Source organism: Notamacropus eugenii, chromosome 1 (assembly GCF_028372415.1).
Source record: "Notamacropus eugenii isolate mMacEug1 chromosome 1, mMacEug1.pri_v2, whole genome shotgun sequence".
Lineage (NCBI taxonomy): Eukaryota > Metazoa > Chordata > Mammalia > Diprotodontia > Macropodidae > Notamacropus > Notamacropus eugenii.
The window spans coordinates 312881392-312901740 of record NC_092872.1 but is presented as its reverse complement, the minus strand read 5'-3'; the positions used below and the strand labels follow the sequence as shown (position 1 = coordinate 312901740).

The window sequence follows — 20349 nt, the reverse complement described above, 5'->3', positions numbered from 1 at the left end:
TATTTCAAGAAATTACACTGCCCCCGCAAAAAAACTGCTTTGGTATCTTAGAATCTGAGATTAAAATAGACACTGAAAGAATCCACTGATCTCCTCCTGAAAGAAATCCCAAATGGAAATTCCAAGGAACCTCAATAGCTAAATTCTAGAGCTTTCAAGTCAAGGAGAAAATATTAAAGCAGTCAGAAAGAAACCTTTCAAATATCATGGAGTCATAGTCATAATCACACAAGATTTAGCAGCTACCACATTACAGAAGAAAAGGGCTTTGGAATATGGTATTCCAGAATGCAAAATATCTGGCATTGCAACCAAGAATCACCTACCCAGAAAAACTGAATGTTGTAATTCTTCAGCAGAAAAAAAAAAATGGACATCTAATGAAATAGAGAACTTTCAAGCATTCCTGATGAAAAGATAAGAGCTGAATAGAAATTTTGGTTTTCAAATATAAAACTCAAAAGAAACATAAAAAGGTAACCCTGAAAGAGAAATCATAAGGAACTAAGGACAATATATGTAACAACTGAGAACTTTTATCATTATTAGAGAAATTAGAAGGATTCTGCATAGAAAAAGGGTGTGGGAATGAGTTGATTTATGTTAGAATGACATTAAAAAAAATGTATAGGTGAGAAAAGTGGATGCCCTGGGAGAAGGGGGAAGGGAGAGGAAAAAATGAGGGAAATTATCTCATATAAAAGAGAAATATAAGGAAGAACTTTTACAGAATATTGGGGGAGGGAGAGTGCTACACTTTACCTTCAGGCACATCTAAATTAGTTCCAAAAGGGGGAAATATAGGTAATAGGCATCTATCTCACCCAAATGGAAAGTAGGAAGGGGAGGTGATAAAAGCAAGGGTGTGATTAAAAGGGGGAATGGATAAAAGAAAGTAGAGGTGAGAGGCAAAACAGATTTTAGAGGAAGGACAAGATAAAAAGAGAGAAATAAAGTGGAAAAATAGTTTGGAGGGAAATACACAGTAATTATAACTGTAAATGTGAATGGGATGAATTCACCTTTACAATGGAAGTGGATAGCAGAGTGGATTAAAAACCAGAATCCTGTAGTATGTTGCTTACAGTAATACATTAGAAGCAGAGACACATACACAATAAAGATAAGGGGCTTGAGCAGAACCTGTTATGCTTCAGCTGAAGTAAAAAAAAGCAAGGGTAGCAATCATCTCAGACAAAGCAAAAGCAAAAATAGATTTAATTAAAAGATATAAGGAAGGAAATTGCATCTTGCTAAAAGGTATCAGAGACAATGAAGTAATATCAATAGTAAACATACATGTGCCAAATGGTTATAGCATCCAAATTCTTAAAAGGAGAAGTTAGATGAATTACAGGAGGAAATAGACAGTAAAGCTGTGCTAGTGGAAGACTGCAATATATCCCTCTCAGAAGTAAGTAAATATAATCATAAAATAAGAAAGAAATTAAGGAGATTAATAGAATCTTAGAAAAGTTAGATATGATAAACCTGGTGAAAACTGAATGCAAATAGAAAGGAGTATACCTTTTTCTTAGCTGTATATGGCACCTTCACAAAAATTGACCATGTATTAGGGCATAAAAACTTCACACCCAAATGCAGAAACGGATTAAATGCTCTTTTTTCAGACCATAATACAATAAAAATTATATTTAGTAAAGGGTTATGGAAGCATAGATTAAAAATTAGTTGGAAACTAAGAAATCTGATCCTAAAGAATGAGTCAAAGAACACATCAGAAATAACCAATAATTTCATTTAAAGAGAATGACAACAATGAACCAACTTTCCAAAATTTGTATGCAGTCAAAGCAGTACTTAGGGGAAATTTTATATCTCTAAATGTGCACAGCAATAAAAGAAAAAGTAGATCAGTGAATGAGGCATAAGTTTTTTTTTTTTAAACTAGAAAAAGAACAAATTAAAAATCCCCAATTAAACACTAAAATGAAGGCAAAGGAGAAATTAATAAAATTGAAAGTTAAAAAAATATTGAACTAATAAATAAAACTAGGAGCTGGTTTTATGGGAAAAAAATAAACTTGGTTAATTTGATTAAAAAAAAGAAAAGGGAACCAAACTACAAGTACAGTATACTTGACACAGAGACCATTAACATAGCCTTTAGGACCAATTCTGGTAGTGTAGATAAAAAAAAGAAATTATTTCAATGAGAAATATTTAGCCAAAGCTCAACATTTCAAAATAAGTGAGGGCAATTTGAGGCATAGAGGGGAATTCAAAAAAGAGGGTGTAAAATACCCAGTGATCTCCTAAACTTGATAAAGAAGAGCCATATGTATTCATAGACATTCTGACATAAGTATGTAAAATGTTATCTTAAGCATTTTTACTCTGTTGAAATCTAAAATATTTCCCTTTTCCTAAGTAGCGATACTTTATAAGTCATAACAGTGTGTTCACTTACATTAGTGTGCACAAGGACCTGACACTAAACAAAAGCTTTAGGGTCATCTTCCACGCAAGATACAACATTCCAGAATGGAAATGAGGAGATTCTGTGTAAATTACCAGGGAATAAACCAAAGGTATTATAGTTGGGGAGGAGGAGGGGAGTTCCAAGCTTAACAAAGCAGAAAACACATGATAAGAATTCTTGTGTTGGTATGTCCCATCCTTCATTATGTGTGTATATTGTTTTTTAGGTCAAGTGTTTCTTGATCTAATTTGGTAATTAAAAGCATCCTACTTTTTTGTTTAAGTTGGCTTTGAGTATTGTTATGTTTATGGTTCCAGTATAGTACTTTGACTTGAAATATAAAGAGTTTTCTTGATTGACAAATACATGCATTCTTTTCTCCATTATATGCTTGCAGCTTAATTATTATGGACAGACCTTACATAAGTAGAATTCTTGTAACACAGTTCCCTGGTCCTTAGCAACCCTCTTGAATAAAATAAATTTTTAGATTAAATCATTTGCAAATTTTCTGTGATTTAGCTATACTTCTCATGAAAGTTTCTGTCTTTCCAGCTTTATACATATTCCCACAAATTATGGAGAAAAAGAAAGTAGGAAATCCGGTGAACTCTGTCATCTGTTTAGGACAGAATTTTCAACTTTTAAAAAAATCTGTTTGTGGTAAGCTAAACAAGTACTTGTGTTCAAGCCACACTGAGAGGTGTTCTTCTGAAATAAGTAGTCCTAATGATACAGTAATACAATTCCTGCATCTCAGATCCGATATTGTGTCCATATCTGAAATTAATGTTGTCCAGGTAGAATTAAGAAATAAGAACTAGAACATCAGTTAAAAAGATTAGACAGAATCTCTCCCTCCATTCGTCAGGCAAGAGAAACAAAAGGTCACTACTTCGTGTGTGTGTGTGTGTGTGTGTGTGTGTGTGTGTGTGTGTGTGTTCTTCCCTCTGAACCAATTCCAATGAAAGTGAGGTGCAAGCATTGCCTGTCATTGCCCTGCCATTATCAAAGTTCTTCTTTACGCATGTCTTTTGTGTGACATAATTTTCCCCATTCTACCTCTCCTTTCTCCCCATGTATCCCTCCTTCTCACTCCTTAATTTTTTTTAGGGATCATCCCAACATAATTCATTCACTTCTGCCCTCTTTCTATGTTAAAATCCTAATAATGATAAAGTTCTTCGACATTAGATGTATCATCTTCACATAAGGAATGTGAATAGTTTAACTTTGAGTCCTGTATGATTCCTCTTACCTGCTGAATCATATGTTTGAATATTGTATTTTCTATTTAGCTCTGGGTTTTTTTCCATCAAGAGTGTTTGAAAGTTCTCTGTTTCATGACATGTCCATTTTTCCCCTGAAGTATTAAGCTCGCTTTGGCTGGGTAAGTGATTTTTCTTGGTAAATCCTGGCTCCTTTGCCCTCCAGAAGGCCCTACTCCTGAGCCTCTGAATCTGAACGTGATCCTGACTCTGACTCTGCAATATTTGAATGGTTTCTTTCTGGCTGCTTGCAGTATTTTCTCCTTGACATGAGAGCTGTGGAATTTGGCTACAACATTCTGGGAAGTTTTCATTTTGGATTGTCTCTCAAGAGGTGATGGATGGATTCATTCAATGTCTGTTTTAGCCTGTGGATCTAAGACAGCAGGGCAGTTTTCGTTCATAATTTCTTGAAATAAGATGTCTAGGCTCTTTCTTTGATCATGGTTTTCAGGTAGTCCAATAATTTTTAAATTCTCTTTCGTCGATCTGTTTTCCTAGTTAGTTGTTTTTCTCATGAGATATTTCTGATTTTCTTCTATTTTTTTTCATTCTTTTGACTTTGTCTTATTGTTTTTGTTTTGTTTTGAGTCTGATTTTTTTAAGGAATTCTTTTCTTTGGTGAGCCTATGTACCTCTTTTTCTATTTGGCCTATTCTTCTTTTATAAGAAATCTTTTCTAAAGTGAATTTTTGTGCCTGTTTTGCCATTAGTCTGGTGCTGTTTTTTAAAAAGTTGTTATTTTCATCTTTTTTGTGCCTCTTCATAATTTTCCTTGATCACTCATTTCTTTTTCCACTCTTTACACTCTTACCTTTTCAGCGCTTCCAGGAATTCTTATTAGGCTTTGATCTTAATTAGAACTTTTCTTTGAAGCTTTGCTTATAGTTATTTTTGCATTGTTTTCTTGATTTGAGTTTACGTCTTGGTCTTCCCTGTAATTCCTTGATTCCTTACTTTAAATATCAGCAAAAAAAAAAAATTGGCTCATTTTTCCAACCTGTTTCTTCATCACATATTGAAGTTGGATTCTGCTAACCTCAGAGTGGTGAGGTACTGTCCAGAACTTCATAATTTTTTTTTGCTGTCATTTTCAGAGCAGGTTCTAGGGGCCTGCAAGTTTTTGGTGCTTCCAAGTTTGTGTGAACCAGAGAGGAGGGGTATGGTCACTGATCTCTTGGTCTGTAACTGTGGCCTGAGACCCAAAACTGCATATTGAAAGTCAAATGCCAGCAAAGGGTCCTCTTATTCTATTTCTGACCAGTCTCTGGGCTGAGAACTTCTGAAGCTGCTGTTACTGTTGCTGTCATAGCCCCTTCCAAGACCCAGGATCACTGCTACCAGTGCTCAGGACCCACAACATCCCTGAGATCCAGAGTTCTCTCGTATACCTCTTAACTTGTCTTACTCTGCAGAGTGTCTCACTCTGATGTTTTATTGGCTTTGCTGCTCCAGAATTTGACTTGAGGAATTATTTTAAAGTTGTTTGGAAGGAATGTTGGGAGAGTTCCTTTGGATGGCTGCCTTTTCATCCTCTATCTTGGCTCTATCCCCTATACTTGGTTTTTCTTATAGCACCTAACTTTGTTAGTAGACCCTTGATTTAATCAGAACGCTTACTTCCATTTTTCATAACTCAACTTGGCTTGAAGAAATCACTACCTAGTGACCAATTTTCTGGTCCTGAATCTTAGTTTGGTTGGTCCTTGGGAAATAGTTTCAGAACCTATATTAAAAATCTTTCCAAATTAATAAAACCTCCCACTGATAATATGATCAGCAGGTATGATATTTAAGAAGGTACAGTTACATATACAACATAATGGGATATCTCAGGACTTTTAAAGAGAATTATTGACACATAAATATAGACCTAAAATAATGTTTCACTGAACTTGAGGATTGTACGTCATTTCTGGGATTCAAAGAAGGCTTGGATCAATGCTATCTTATCTCATTTCCCACATATCATAGGACAGTTTCTTTAACCACTGGGTGTATTTCGAGGAGCTTGAATTTGGCACATGTTTTGTTGTTATTTGGGAGTTAACATTTTCTTCATCAGGACACCAATAGGTGAGCCTTGTGTTGTTTTGAATAATGTTCTTATTTTTAAATTATGTGTTCTATTCACATTTAATTGTAAACTATTTTTAAAGCTTTAGAGAAATAGAAATTTAGCCAGTTCCTGAATTACAGATTGCCGACTTAAAAAATAAATTCAACAAGCGTTAAACGTAGCCAGTCTATACTTTTCCCACCATGAGAACCATTGTGGAAAATATTGGGGATTTCAGAGAGTCTGTGGACTAGGAAATAGAAAAGCGGGGAAATAGACAATGAAAAGCAAGAATTTAAGGGATCTTGACCCCCAGGGTAGGCTTCCCAACAAGTCAAATCTTATGTAAATGTTAGGTCTCTTGGGGAGCTGGGAAGGAGGGCAAATCTTTTTGGGGAAAGTAAGTTGTCTCCCTCCTTAGAAAGTGAGTTTCTTTAGGGCAATGACTATTTTGACCTGATTTGTATCTCCAGCTTTCACAGTGCCAGACACATAGTAAATGCTTAATAAAGGTTGGGAGGAGTAAAGATGATGACAAAAATAACTATTTTCATTTCAGTTTTTTTTTTTAAAGATTTTGGTGACCCTACCAGGAAAGGGGAAAATTGTGTTCTGCCCTCCTCCTTTATTGCTTAGCCCCCTTTTTTCACTATGCTACAAGATTAGCCTAATAATATTAACATTATTGATCACACATATTAGGCTTAAACTGATTAACTTTTGTGAATATTTTTTCAAAAAAATTTTTGTGACATTGCTTCTCAGGAAAATAGATTTTCAAACAATGTACATTGTTATTAAATTGGGAGTTGTATATCATTTTTAGGGATAGAATTACATTTTTTAAAACAAGGACAGAAATTGATACTACAAATCACTTATTCCAAATCTTTCATTTTACAGATAAGAAAACTGAAGTCCAAAAATGTAAAGTTCTTTGAGTGAGGTTTAAAAAATATCACACACCTAGTTAGGACAGAGCTGGGAAATCTGGAAGCAGAAAGTTGTACTCAGTTGAACTAATAATGTATCCTTTTTGAATTTCCTGAACCAATTTTATGACTATGAGTTTCACAAGGTGGAAAGGTCCTAGGACAGCATTCCAAGTGGTGGAACATGCTATTTAAATTTTGAGCAGTATTTTTACTTTTATTCCTAATTGAAATTCCTCAGTGGAGAACTTGTTCTGCTTGGACCTGGAAAACAGAACTAGAACCAGTAGGTAGAATCTATAAGCAGAAATAATAATTAGAGCTGTACACAGTATACAAGTCTTGGAGGTCTTTAAATGGTAAAGCACGTTGGTGATAGTGTAGAAACGAGTCATACTTTGGGTGGGTGTGCACTAGGTGAATTCTGTGATTTGTGGTTTCTTTGGTAGAGGAATATCATTGTTCTTTCATTTCTTTGTTATGTTAGGATCGTTGGATCATAGATTTGGGGCTGGCGTGGACCTAAGGCCCTCTGTTAGAACCTTTTCATTTTGCAAATGAGATCCATAAAAGTATTACCCCAGCGTAAGTGATGACCACAGTTGGAACCTGGATTGTCTCACTCCATAGTCAGTGTTCTTTCCACTGTATGATGCTGTAAATGAAAATAATAAGCAATTTTAGCCCCTTTGGTGTAGCGCTGTGCCAGGCACCATGGACGATGCAGAGAAATAAGTTAACAGTTTTTGCCCATGAAAGAACAGTGTGTTGTTATGTGTAGGTATATAAAAGCATTAGTGAGATTACATATAAAAATAGATAGCATTTCTATAATACTTTAAATTTGCAAAGCACTTCATATGTGTTAATTATTAATCCTCAGAGCAGCCCTGGGAGTTGTAGAAACTGAGACAGACAGAAGTTAAAAAGCTTTTTTTTTTTTTTTTTTGTGACCCTTCCCAGCTACTAAGTATCTGAGGCCAATTTTGAACTTAAATCATCCTGACTTCATCTAGTACTTTATCCATTTGTACCATCCTTATCTAAGAATGAGCCAATGTAAACTCAGGTTTCAGATGAGTAGACACATCTGACTATAGCAGAGAATTTGGAGAATATTTAGACAGTTGGGAGACAAATAAGATTTTTGAGATGAATGGAGAAGAGTTATTTCTTACTGTGTAAATAAAATATTAAATATTTATATTCATTAGATGTAATATTGAATTTGGAAATGATGTTTTGAAATATTTTTTCTCATTTTCAGAAACTAAGAATATTTAACACTTAGTAGGATTAGCATAAAATAAATTTTTGCATTTTCAGGTTGAGGGAAATTAAACATATAAACATAAATACTGTTCAAATTTTAAATGATACCATAAATTTAAATGCTGTTTTTAAATTTGCAGGGTTTTTTAAGTTACAAATAATGTTTTCCTAAATTTGAATTTTCGCGAGTTCTTTTAAAAACATAACATTCACACAAATACATAGAGACAAAAAGTCTTGTCGTTTCTACCATCACAACATCTTTTTACAATCTTCTCTTTATTCACATAGCTTTAAACCTCTAGTTCAGCCACTTGTCAATCACCTCTATCCTCCTAACTGATATTTCTACCCTAAATCTCCCATTTTTTCTTCAATCCATTGTCAAGGCTGATTTTTCTAAAGTGTTGGTCTGATAATATTCCCCTTCCTTTAAGTTCTGATAGCTCTCTGTCATCACCAGGGCCAAATATACAATTTTTTTCAGGCATTTTCAACTCTTATTAACCTGGTTATTTCTTACCTTCCCAGTCTACCTTTCTTCTCCTCACCTATTGCTGGCTTACCTCAGTGGCACTTCATTTCTTATCCTGTGCCTTTGTAGTGGCTGTTACTCTTGCCTATAGTAATCTGGTCACTTACCTCCACATGTTAGCTTCCTTGACTTCAAGATTCAGCACAGATCCCACGTTTTTAAGCAGTCCTTTCCCTATCTCATTCCTCCTGTCTCCCCCAAGTCTCCCAATTGCTAATCCCTTCTCCTGTCTGATTATATTCCATCTACTATATATATATATGTATATGTCTTGTATGTTTCTAGTTATATACATGTTGTGTTCTGCTTAGACTTTGAGCTCCTTGAAGTCAGGGGTTAGTTTTGCACAGTGCCTGAAATATAGTGTTTAATAAATGCTTGTTGAGTGAGTGATCATAAATTAGTTCAAGAGAGACATCATTTTTACCAGAGCAGGTTCAAGAGGAATCTGTGATGTTTGACCCACTCCTTGATAGATGGGTCAAATTTCAACAAATAAGATAAAACTGGAGAGTATCCTGTGTGAAAGGAACAATATGAACATGGAGCTGGAAATGTGTTGTGAACATGAGTAGTGATTTTGGGGTTGAATATGGTGCCTGTAAAGTGGAGCAGTGGTATTACAGTAGGGAAAGTAAGTAGGGGATAGACGAAGAGCCATAAGTATCAGGCCAGTGAATTCCAAACTTGATTCACTGGAAAACTTGGGTATTTGAAGTTTTAGAACAATGTGGTAAATTGATCACAGGTGTGCCTTAAAGAATATTAATTTTGTACTCAAATAAAGTGAATTGGGGTGGGTAGACCAAAGAGGAGTCTTAAACAATAGCCCAGGCAATTAGTAATGAGAGCCTGAATAATGATCGTAGCAGTGAGAATGAAAAGTGGCATAGATTTATGAAATATAGAGAAGGCATAGTAATTGAGTTGGTGGGAATGAAGAGGAGGAATCAAAGATGATTCTTTGGTCATCTAAGAGAAAAAACATTTATACTATTGGCAGAACATTCAAGTAATTCTAGAATACTCTTTTGGAGGAGACAGGGATACATACATCCATTTTTGCACATACTGAGTTAGAGGTAACAACCACGACATCTGATGGTCAGTCACATTTGGAAATACACATCTCAGCAGTGAGAAAGGTAGATTTGGGAACTGGAATATAAACTATATGTGGAAGTTGTAAGAGTAGATGGTTTTTCTGAGGGGAAATATGTAGAGTCAAAATCACAAGAGCTCACTTGGCCCTAAAGGGTAGAAGCAGCCAGATTTGTGGATTCTGTGCCCTGATGGCTGCTGCTACTCCCTGCCCATCCAAATCCTACTAGGATCTCCCCTTTCCAAAGATTATTGGCCCATACCTTTGTGTGCAGGAGAGATATGGTTGCTCACCCTTTGTCAAAGACAGAGTCCCCAAGCACAATCCATTTAGTAAGATGGCAAATGCCAAGGCCTTATCATTGCCCTAACACTGCGCCTTCCAGTTTCTTGGGCATTGGCTTCTACCCTTCTGAGCACTAAGGACCACTAGGTTCTTCCACCAGTCCTGCAGTTGAACTCTTCTGTTTTCATGAGTTGATTCATGAGCTCTTTTACTCTCATTTTTCTCTTTGTATTTCTTTAATGCAGTGTTTGGCAGGTAGCATGCACTTTATATGCTTTTCCACAAAAACTGACAACTGAACTTTGGGGAAACGTTTATAGTAATAGTTGGGATGAGAGTTTCAAGAAAGGAACATTCGATTAGCTGATGCCAGAGAGAGGTCAAGGAGAATGAGGACATGAGAAAAAATAATCTGTATATATCATCAGGTTTTATATCATAGGTTATAAACCATTGCTCTTATACTCATGTGGGATGACATCTTTTTCAATTGGGTGCATTCTGCTTCTTAGGGAATGGATAAAATCTCCATGTTTTCATTTTTCCCTTTCAGCCAGAAGAACTGAGAGACATCATTGAGAAGACCAGAGAGATGGAGCAGAATAATGGCCACTACTTTGACACCGCAATTGTGAATTCAGATCTTGATAAGGCATATCAGGAGTTGCTTCGATTAATTAACAAACTTGATACTGAACCTCAGTGGGTGCCATCCACCTGGCTAAGGTGAAAAAAAAAATCATTCCATAGCATGATTGTACTTTTCTCTGGCAAACTGCCAACAAGGAAAATTGCCTCCATACTTTAATGAGACTTGAGTATTAGGTGGCCAACAGTGTCCTTATACCTCTGTTTTTGTATCTCTTATGTTAATATGATTGGGAGAAGGTCTTCTAGCTGTTTGTGAAGAGTCTTTCTAGGGATTCCTTATTCATTTTTTGATTATAAGTTTAAGTTTCAAACAAAAGCAATCCCATTTTAATCATAAAAATCTTTCAGTCCTGTTTTTACATAATAACTAAATGTTTTCTATCCAATCACATTTCCATAAAATGTAGTACGTGTGCATACATGTATATGTATATATATATATATATAAAATACAGTCCATGTCACATAGTTAAAATAGTGATGTTATTTAACACTTAAAAGAATTTACCTTGTGGAATCTTTGGTCATTTCAGAATATGGCTATCAACTACAGGGCAGGACATCATTTGCCCAAAAAACTGGTTTTTGTCATCAGAAGTGCTTTCTTTAAAAAAAAAAAAAAAAAGACAAAAATACACTATTTAATTTTATTTTCTATTAAAAAGATATGCTACTTTGGTCTGGTTCAACTCTGTTAGGTTTGAATTCATTCTAAAGCATATAATATTTTATCATAAACTAGATTCCGTTTTGATAGCACTGTAATTCGGCTAATGTTTATATTGTAAATATTTCAGACTTCCATCTTTTCAGAACAGACTTTGTACATTAAACTTCACATTCATCAAGCTTGGGTCCAATGAAAGACACCATATAGCTGGTCTTTTAAGTGTGAATATTTTATGCACCTCTCTTTTCCCTTTAAATTATATACCAACTGATTTAAGAACTTCTTCCTTTCTCTGGTCTGTAGTACAACAGATAAAATAAGTTACATTATTATGGAAGATGTTCATATGAAATGTGATTTTTTAATAAAATGGATTTCTTCCTCATAATGCAAGTAACTTTATTTTTTTAAGAAAATATGAGGATACTGAGTTACTAGATAATGTCTTATTTTAATATATGAGCATAGCATTTCTTGTGACTGTTATGGGTAAGAAACTGGAGCTATGATTGCTGAATGTAGCTGCTATACTGTAAACTAATATTTAATCAAGCAATGATTTTCATCCACTTACTCAATATTGGAGTAAAATTAGGTAAATCCTGGTGAAATACTGTAAAAGTTGACTTTGAGATCAGAAGGAAAGGAAGACCTGAAAGTCATTTGATAGCACTTTAGGAAAACGGCATTGGAAAAATTATTAAATGTACAGAAATATGAATTTTGTCCTAGCAGGTTCTGCCTCTTGAGACCAGAATGCCACTGCAGGCTACATCTGGAGTTTGTATGACTTAATCTTAAAGCTTACTCTGTAGCTGCCCATCTTTACAACACTACCATTGGGATGGAAAGGTGGTTTTTTAGTCTCTTTATTCTTTAGGAGGTGGTAGTATGTGATTCAAGTGAAGAGGTAAAGGAGAGGACAAAACATAAAATGTGAATGTTAATTTTCCTTCTTAGTAACTTTCGCTGCAATATTTCCTCGTTCCCAAAACTAAACACTGGAATGAAGTTGACTTGTAGCTTAATTTAACATAAGCTGTTAAGATTGTAATGGTTTGTCACACTGTCTTGTGTATACACTCAGTTTTTCTCTTTGCTTTACGTTACCTGTACTAGAAAACTCTAGGTAGTCTACATTGGTTTTTTTTTTTTTTTTTGGTTCAAATTTGAAGATCCTCTAAGTTGACTGGAAAGATATAATGCATGGAAATAATTTTTAAAAATATTTTTCCTTAGTATGAAATTAATATTTCTCTTGTTAAGGGATGTGATAAGTCCTTTTCTCATTAAGTCTGAGATACTCCAGCTAATATGTTGCCTAAGGAGTTGGAATGAAAAGGAAGCTCTCATTGATTTTGAGGGCACAAATCAAGGATTTTTTTACTTTGCACTTAGCTTTCCAAATCTCTGCAGTTTTACTTTGTTCTCAGGAATAAAAGGTGGAGATTATATGGTCTGCTTTACTATGACAACTGTTTGTTAAGCTGGCGTTAACATTTTGATGGTTATTTTCTCTGAGGATTAAAAGGATAGCTGAATGCATACCATGCATTTTAAAGTTAGACTGGTGCTTGTGCAGCTTTATCACGTGTAGAACGAACATTATAGTTTACAATCGCCCTATGTGTGTGTGTTGCAGCTGCACTGGAGCTGAATGAATAGAATCTTTGCATAAAGGGGCACGCCTGCTCTCTACTCTTCCCATGCTACACCAGCTTAGGTATACTTTTAGAAGTACCTGACAAAACACTTCTGTCCCACTTAAGTCCTCATGTTTTCTATATCCCGCATTCTTTCTCTCGCCAAATGGTTGGTGAGTATTGCAGGTGTAGTCGTCCCCAGAGGCTTTCTCCATCCACTTCTTAATTTGTTTTCAGCGCATTAAGGATATGAAAACTGTTGTTAAACATATGTTGATTTTCTCACTCTTCTTAGGCAAGTGATGAGAAAGAGAGAAGTCAAACTGCAAATCAGAATGTGCACACTTGATTAAAACAGTCTGTCCAAATAAGTCTGTCCAAACTTCATTTCCAGTCTTTTTTGTGCTATAGTTCTGATTTGAATTCCCTTGTATGAGAATTGAGAACCCTCTATTTTTTTAAGAGAAAAATGTACCTTGGATCCCAGTTATATATATTACTGTAAGAAATGTTTCCTATACAAAATTTTTAATAGGTCATAACTTTAATCTCAAACTGAAACAGGAGGGAAATTTTTGATATTTTGATAAATCCAGGTTTGATTTCCATGAAAATTTAGTATCTGGATTTCTCCCCTCCCTCACTAATGACAGCATTAACAAGTATTAATATGAATGTAACTTTTCACAATATGAACCCCAGGGACTTTAGCCTTTAACAAAGGTAGTTTTCCTGAGACCTATGGTTAACCCCACTTTATACTTTTCTATCTTATACCTGCACCGTGTATTTTATGAAATGTCATAAAGTGCACAACACCATAATGTAAAAATATGTAAAATTATATTTCTAGATTGCAAATAAAAAAATCACTGTAATAATCATATTTATTAAGGATCTTGAGTGTTTGTTTTTGTGTCTTTTGCTAAATTCAGTTCATTTAGTACATGTAACTAAGAGCGCTGGAGTAGATTTTAAAAGTTCTAGATAGTACACACTTCTGAAGGCCACCTGATTTTCAGCTTTGTACATTTGTGTTTTCCCCAGTGGCCAGGAATTGGACAATTAAAGCCTTACTTTTCTTTTTTTCCCCCAAATTGACAGAAGGTGGTAGCATACCTTGTTCTAATAACATTAGCCCCTAGTTCAAAAAGCTCATCCTTTTAACTTGCAGAACCAAGGAAGGAGCCTAAAAACAACTTCCTTCTGAAATACTTTTCATTGTAAATGTCTCCTCTCAGGAAGGTCTTCTGAGTTTGCAAAAATGCTTTATAGAAAGGTAATCTTTCCTAAAAATTTGATTTATCTACCCAATCTAGGTTTTTAGCTATACTATTATTCCTATAATTAGGGATTATAGCAAAAAAAAGAAAAAGACATGATAAACTCAACAGCTGTGTCATGGATACCTTTGTACATACCACAAGAGGGTAAGAAAAACCAACCAATGACTGCAAGTACAGTGACAGCATCTGAACTGTCAAAATTAAGCTAGTGGGTTGTACAGTCAAACTAGATTTGGGAATAAGGGAAGTCCAGGTACTATCAAAACCAAGTGTAAAGGGCTATTTTTAGACAAATTGGGGCTGCAGAAGGGATTCTAGAGACAAGGACTTATGTCCAACAGCCAATCCAAGCATTTATTAAGAAACTTACTCTGTTCAAGGAGCTTTGATAGGTACACTAAGGCTACAAAGATAGGCAACTAGATGGTTTAGTGTATAGAGCCTGAAGTCAGGAAGACCTTAGTTCAAATCCAGCCTCTAGCTGTGTGACCCTGGCAAGTCACTTAAATTCTCTTTGCCTAATACACTGGAGAAGGACGTAGCAAACCATTCCAGTAACTTTGCCAAGAAAATGGCAAAGTCATTATATGGAGTCATGAAAAGTCAGACATGACTGAACAGCTGAACAACAACAGAGGAGATAAAAACAAAAAAATTGTTCCTTGCCCTCAAGGGTAGAGCAGAGAAGAGTGTGTGTGTGTGTGTGTGTGTGTGTGTGTGTGTGTGTGTGTGTGTGTGTGTGTGTGTGTGTGTGTGTGTGCGCGTGCATGTATATAATTTTGAGGAACAGATGGCATATGAGTAGAAACTTGAAGAAAACTGGAGATTCAAAGAGGCAGAGTGCATTTTAGGTATGTATAAATAACACAGGAATAATAGATCAGAGCCAGATCATGAAGACCTTTAAGTCCTGAGATGTGTTTAAATCCTAAAGGCTATATGTAGGGAGCCACTGAAGATTCTTGAATAAGGAAATACGGGAAAGGAACACTTTTGCTTTAGGAGGATTCTTTTGGCAGCTGTATGTGTGAATGGTTTAGAGGAGGAGGGCCAGGGACAATGATGTTCCTTTTTGACACGTTGAATTTGAGACACCCTTTTGGAGATGTCCAATAGCAGTTGGTAATGTGGGACTAGAATTTAGGATGTCTTGCTTTATCTGGCACAATATACAGAAAGAAATGAGCTCATGGAAGCAAAAAAAACTGACAAGATAGAGCCCATAAAAAGAGACAGAACCTATTCCTGATTAGGGTTAGTTAGAACATGGTTGATTGTCCAGCAAGGAAGCCTGAGGAGTACTAACTGGAAAACCCTGAGAGAGCACTGTCACAAAAATAAGAATCTAGGTAATTAAGGAGTCCACATACCTAGAAGATGATGGTCAACAGTGTCCCATGTTAGAGATATCAAGAAGGATGAAAACTGAAAAAGAGCCTCTCACAATGTAAGTAAACAACAAATCAGCAACCATAGGGTTCACCGTTTATAATAGTGGATGAAGACCACCAAATTGTAGTTGGACTCTCAGTGGTGACTATATAACAGAAATAACAGAGCTACTTAACACTTTCTAGGATTCTAAATTTTGTCATAAACCTGGCATATATGTGTGTTCAAGACATATCAATGGAGCCATATTTGCCACCCCACCTCAATGGTTGTCCATTCTGATCTCTTAAAATTGCCCCTCAATGTAATTTGCCCAATAAAGTTATGGGAAGTTATAAGCATGGGGGCAGGGAGAGAGAAATATCTCACTTTACATAAATTCACATTATGCAAATTTAATCTTCCCCTCTTCCCCACACAAGGTCAACGACCCCTGCACCTGCCTGGCCCCTAGTTCATACTCCAGCTCCTGGGGGGCAGGGTCAGCAATAGCACCACAAGGTGCAGCTCCACCCCTAGCACTGAACTATTTCAGGGCTGTCATGCCAATCAAGTGAAAGTTTATACAGAAGTGCTTGGTAAATTCACAGGGTGATAAAAGGGACCTCAAGCAAGGCCATCTAGTATAAAAGGGCTATACCAAATATTTAAACTCTTAACCCATGTACATTATTAAAATGCTTAAGCAATTAAGTTTGCACATCAATCAACAGCATTAAATACAAACAACACCCCATACTCTAAAAAAAAAAATCTTACTAAGTTAATAAATATCTGTGGACTTTCTTCAGAATAAATATTAGGACCTTAGAGATCAGCCCAACCTTCTTATTTCCCTACGGGGTTAAATGACCCATCTGGATATCTTGGGAGCACTGAGAGGGTAGCCTAAACTCCAGTTCCATTTCCTATGAAATGTCACTAGTTATTACCCATTTGTATTCTAGAACATGTTAAATATCACAAAGATCATTCTTATTACATTTAATTTCTACTTAAAATTTGGTATTTAAAATCCTAATTGTAATTTAGCTATGTCATTCAAAAACATTTAACACATACAGTTGTCATCCACCAAGCATCAGATTTCTCTAAAAATTATGTCCCTTCTGATAACTCACTTGGGTGCTAATGAGGCCAAAGTCCATGGTTTGGATGCCTCTGTGGGCCACTTAATTGTGCACACACAAAAAAAAAGTTCCACAGCAACACACTGCCCTCGATCCCAACCAGCTGACTCATAGCTATGTGCCATTATTCATAATAGGAATTAAGAATATGTGAATGATTCAGTGCAAACCTATTCCCACTACTGGAATAACAAATTCAAAGAATATTCTGGTTTAAGGAGCATTTATCTCCATATTTATAAGATAACAAAATGTCATCAAAAAATTCAACAACCTTATGGGAGAATCTTGGGGAGGCATGGCAGGGTTCTGATGAAAGAGAATGGTTTTTCTTTCTGTTGTTGTTTTAGTGGATTGTTTGTATGACTACTAATCCAACTAAAGGGATGCTGTTTGCTCTGGAATGTCTTATCTTTTCTTCAAACGGATTTTAGCTTCTTTGTAATCACAGTGCAATATCATATACTATTCATGTGTTTTCAGTCAATGGTTTTATTGTTGTCATCATAATTTTTCAATAAAAAAACATTTAACATGTGATTAGTCCATTTGGAAAACTTATGTTTAGTATTCTGTTTATCACTGGTGCTTTATCCACTGCACCACCTAGCTGCCCCATTTTTCACACATATGAGAAGGGGAAAAGTCACTTAATATCTATATCTAGACTTGCCCTTGGATTTTATCATCTGCCTTGCCATTATGTGCCCTCAAAGGCAGCTAGGTGATATTGGTGTATAGAGCACCAGTGCAAGAGTCAGGTGGACCTGAGTTCAAATCTCACCTCAGACACTTGACACTCACTAGCTGTGTGACCTTGGGCAAGTCACAACCCCAACTGGGTCATCTCCAGTCATCCTGATAAATATCTGGCCACTGGATTCAGATGGGCTCTGAAGGAGAAGTGAGGCTGGTGACCTGCACAGCCCTCCCTCACTCAAAACAATGTCAAGTGCAAGTCATGTCATCATTTCTCTGATGGCATGGTCTTCAGCAACGAAGGACAAACATAAGCATGAAAAGACGGGAAAAGCTTTTTAAGACATCATCAACATGGTGCATCTCTGAATTGCTCAGAAAGTTACTAACATGCAATAGTTAAATGGATGAGCTTTCTTTTAATGTAAAAGTGTTAACTGGGTAGGTAGGAATAAAGCCCCCGTAAAGCATGTTTGAGAGTAGTTTTCTTCTTGCAATGCATCACTGAGGTTTAAAGTCTAAGTTCCAAGTTTCACATAGGTCAATTGGTTTCAGTTGAGACAAACTGTATCATGGGCAGACTGTATCCATAACAACAATCTCAAAAATGTCAGGCACTAATGGCAAGTTGACAGGGCAAACACATCATCCTAGAAAAACTTGAAGTATGTGACTGAGTACCAAATGTTTCATCTTGTGACATGTTATTATGTTTTCAATTTTGTTAATCTTTCTTTGCTTTGCACAATTCCTAATTTGCTGTTTTAAAGTTTAAAATTTGTTGGTTTTTTAGCTTTTGATTTTTAGGTGCCTGCCTAAAAAACATGTTCTTTCCTTTTTATGTTGGTGAAAATGGTTAGACCATTAAATTTTCCCTTTAGCCTTGCTTTGACTGCATTCCTACAGTTTTGGTGTTTTTTCCTTATTGTTTTCCATGACAATATTTTCTGTTCCTTGACCCTAAAATTCCTTAAGATTATTTAGTTTACAATTAATTTGTAAGCTTTTCTTCAAAGACCCTTTTTCAAAAGAATTGTTATTGCATTAAGATTGATCATATTTAATGTTTTTCTAAATGCGTTGGTTTTATGCCCTAGTTTTTGTAAATGTACCATACACAGCTCACAAATTACATGTATCTTTCTGTCCCCATGCAGTAATTGCCAGGAATATGTAACTTTTGTAAAAGCCTACCTGGATCTTCCTGGCTTATCTATGGTTAGATTTATGTAACATAAAAGGGTGCACTGAGATCTCCCAACTATTATAACTTTACTGCCTATTTTTTTCCTATATACTTTTTAAGTATTTAGTTACAAAACCATTGGGGGTTTTATGTAGTAATTACACTAATTCAATTGGCTGCAGTGCCTTTAAATGGTTTCCTTATTAATCTTTTAAAATCAAGTTTAATTGGTTAAATACTATGCCCCCTTTTTTAATTCACTTGAAGCATAATAGATTTACTCCATCTGCTCAACTTTTCTTGTAAACAATATGTATCTTGTCTATTTTGCTCCATCCTTTCTTTTTGTACTTCTCTTGTTCTTTGCAATGATGATATTGAGGGGAGTATACAAGCTCATCTACATGAAGTAGTCATTTCACCCAGTCTGTGAACACAGCCTGACACCATGTTTACCTGTGTATTCAATTCTTGTTTTGACCAGTTCTGATAGGTAAGATTTATGTCCATTCCCCGCCCTCTTTCTCCATTTCTGTAGTCTTTTCTCACTAATGTGAAATAGTAAGTTCTAACCCCTTCCTCCTCTTTTATTTTTGTTCCTCTTAAGGGATGTTTATTTCTTTTCCCCTTTCTTGAAATACTTCACTCTATAATCCCTTCAAATTGCTTGAATGTATTTTTCTTCTTAGGGTTCTCAAGTCATGTCTACATTTCACTCGGCTCTGGTCTTTTCATCGAGAATACTTAGAAATTATCATTGAAGGTCCTTTCCCCCCTATAAAATTGTTTTGTCAAATGAGTTTTAAGCATTTATCTTTTGTCCTTCTGGAGTATAAAGTTCTTGATTTTAAAGAACTGTAGTTTCCATTTTGGAGTTTCTTTCAGGGGGTGACCTGTGAATATTTTATATTTTTTTGCCCATAATTTTTTAGACTTTTAACGGTTAAGTTTTGTAGGTTATAGGTAGTCTGATGATTCTTAGATCTCTCCTTTACCTGTTATACCAGTTAGCTATTTTTGACAGGAGATATTTTACATTTCTGATTTTTTTCCCCAGTCTTTTTAATTGTTCTTGGAATCATTTATCATTATCCAATCTAATTTTCAAGGATTCTGTTACTTAAATTTTGCAATTTCTGAGAATACCTTCTACTCCAAACAGGCATTCTCCTAAATAATAAAAATATAAAGTAAAATAATTCTTGAGTTTTCAACTCAGATCCCCTTTTCAAGATGGAATGCTGCCATTTGTGTAAAGCTGAGAAGGTAACCTAAGTTCCCTTAGGTCATTTCAATGCTCTTAACTGCAGATCTGCACCGTTAGAGGAAGCTTTTCCACCCAGAGTTTCCTAAATCTACAAAATCACAGGTCCAAACCCCTGCAAAAAATATGGAGAGTAACAGAGTATTACTGTACCATAAAAGACACTGAGGTCATATTGAGGGAAGAGTGCTTAGCTTAGAACACAGGACCTGTGTTCAAACCCCAGCCCTGCCCCTTACCATCTTTGTTACTATGGGAAATTAGTAATTCTCTATACCTCAGTCTTCTCATGTGTAAAAGAAGAGAACTGAACTAGAGAACCTCTATGTGAGGCAGATTATTAAGTGAATTAAGACATGATGCAGAATAAAAATAACCAGAAAACGGCAACCATAACAGTGAAAAGGCAGCAGAATTATGATTAACTATGTAATGACCAATTTTTGTCCCATATTCTTAAATGATGAAACACTTCTTCTTAAGAGGTAGATTAAGGCTTCAGATTGGGGTATATGCTATCAGAAACAGCTGC

The 20349-nt window shown here is 35.6% G+C and overlaps 1 protein-coding gene across 5 annotated transcripts in view; it reads left to right on the top strand.

The window, feature by feature from the left end:
* Positions 1-11605, top strand: part of PALS1 (protein associated with LIN7 1, MAGUK p55 family member) — a 114314-nt gene extending 102709 nt beyond the window's left edge. For all 5 annotated transcript variants that reach the window (XM_072629548.1, XM_072629546.1, XM_072629549.1 and 2 more), the window contains exon 14: positions 10450-11605. In XM_072629548.1, coding sequence (XP_072485649.1) covers positions 10450-10626 — 177 coding nt within the window. In that variant the 3' untranslated portion in view covers positions 10627-11605. The remainder of the gene's footprint in view (positions 1-10449) is intronic.
* The last annotated feature ends 8744 nt before the right edge of the window (positions 11606-20349 follow it).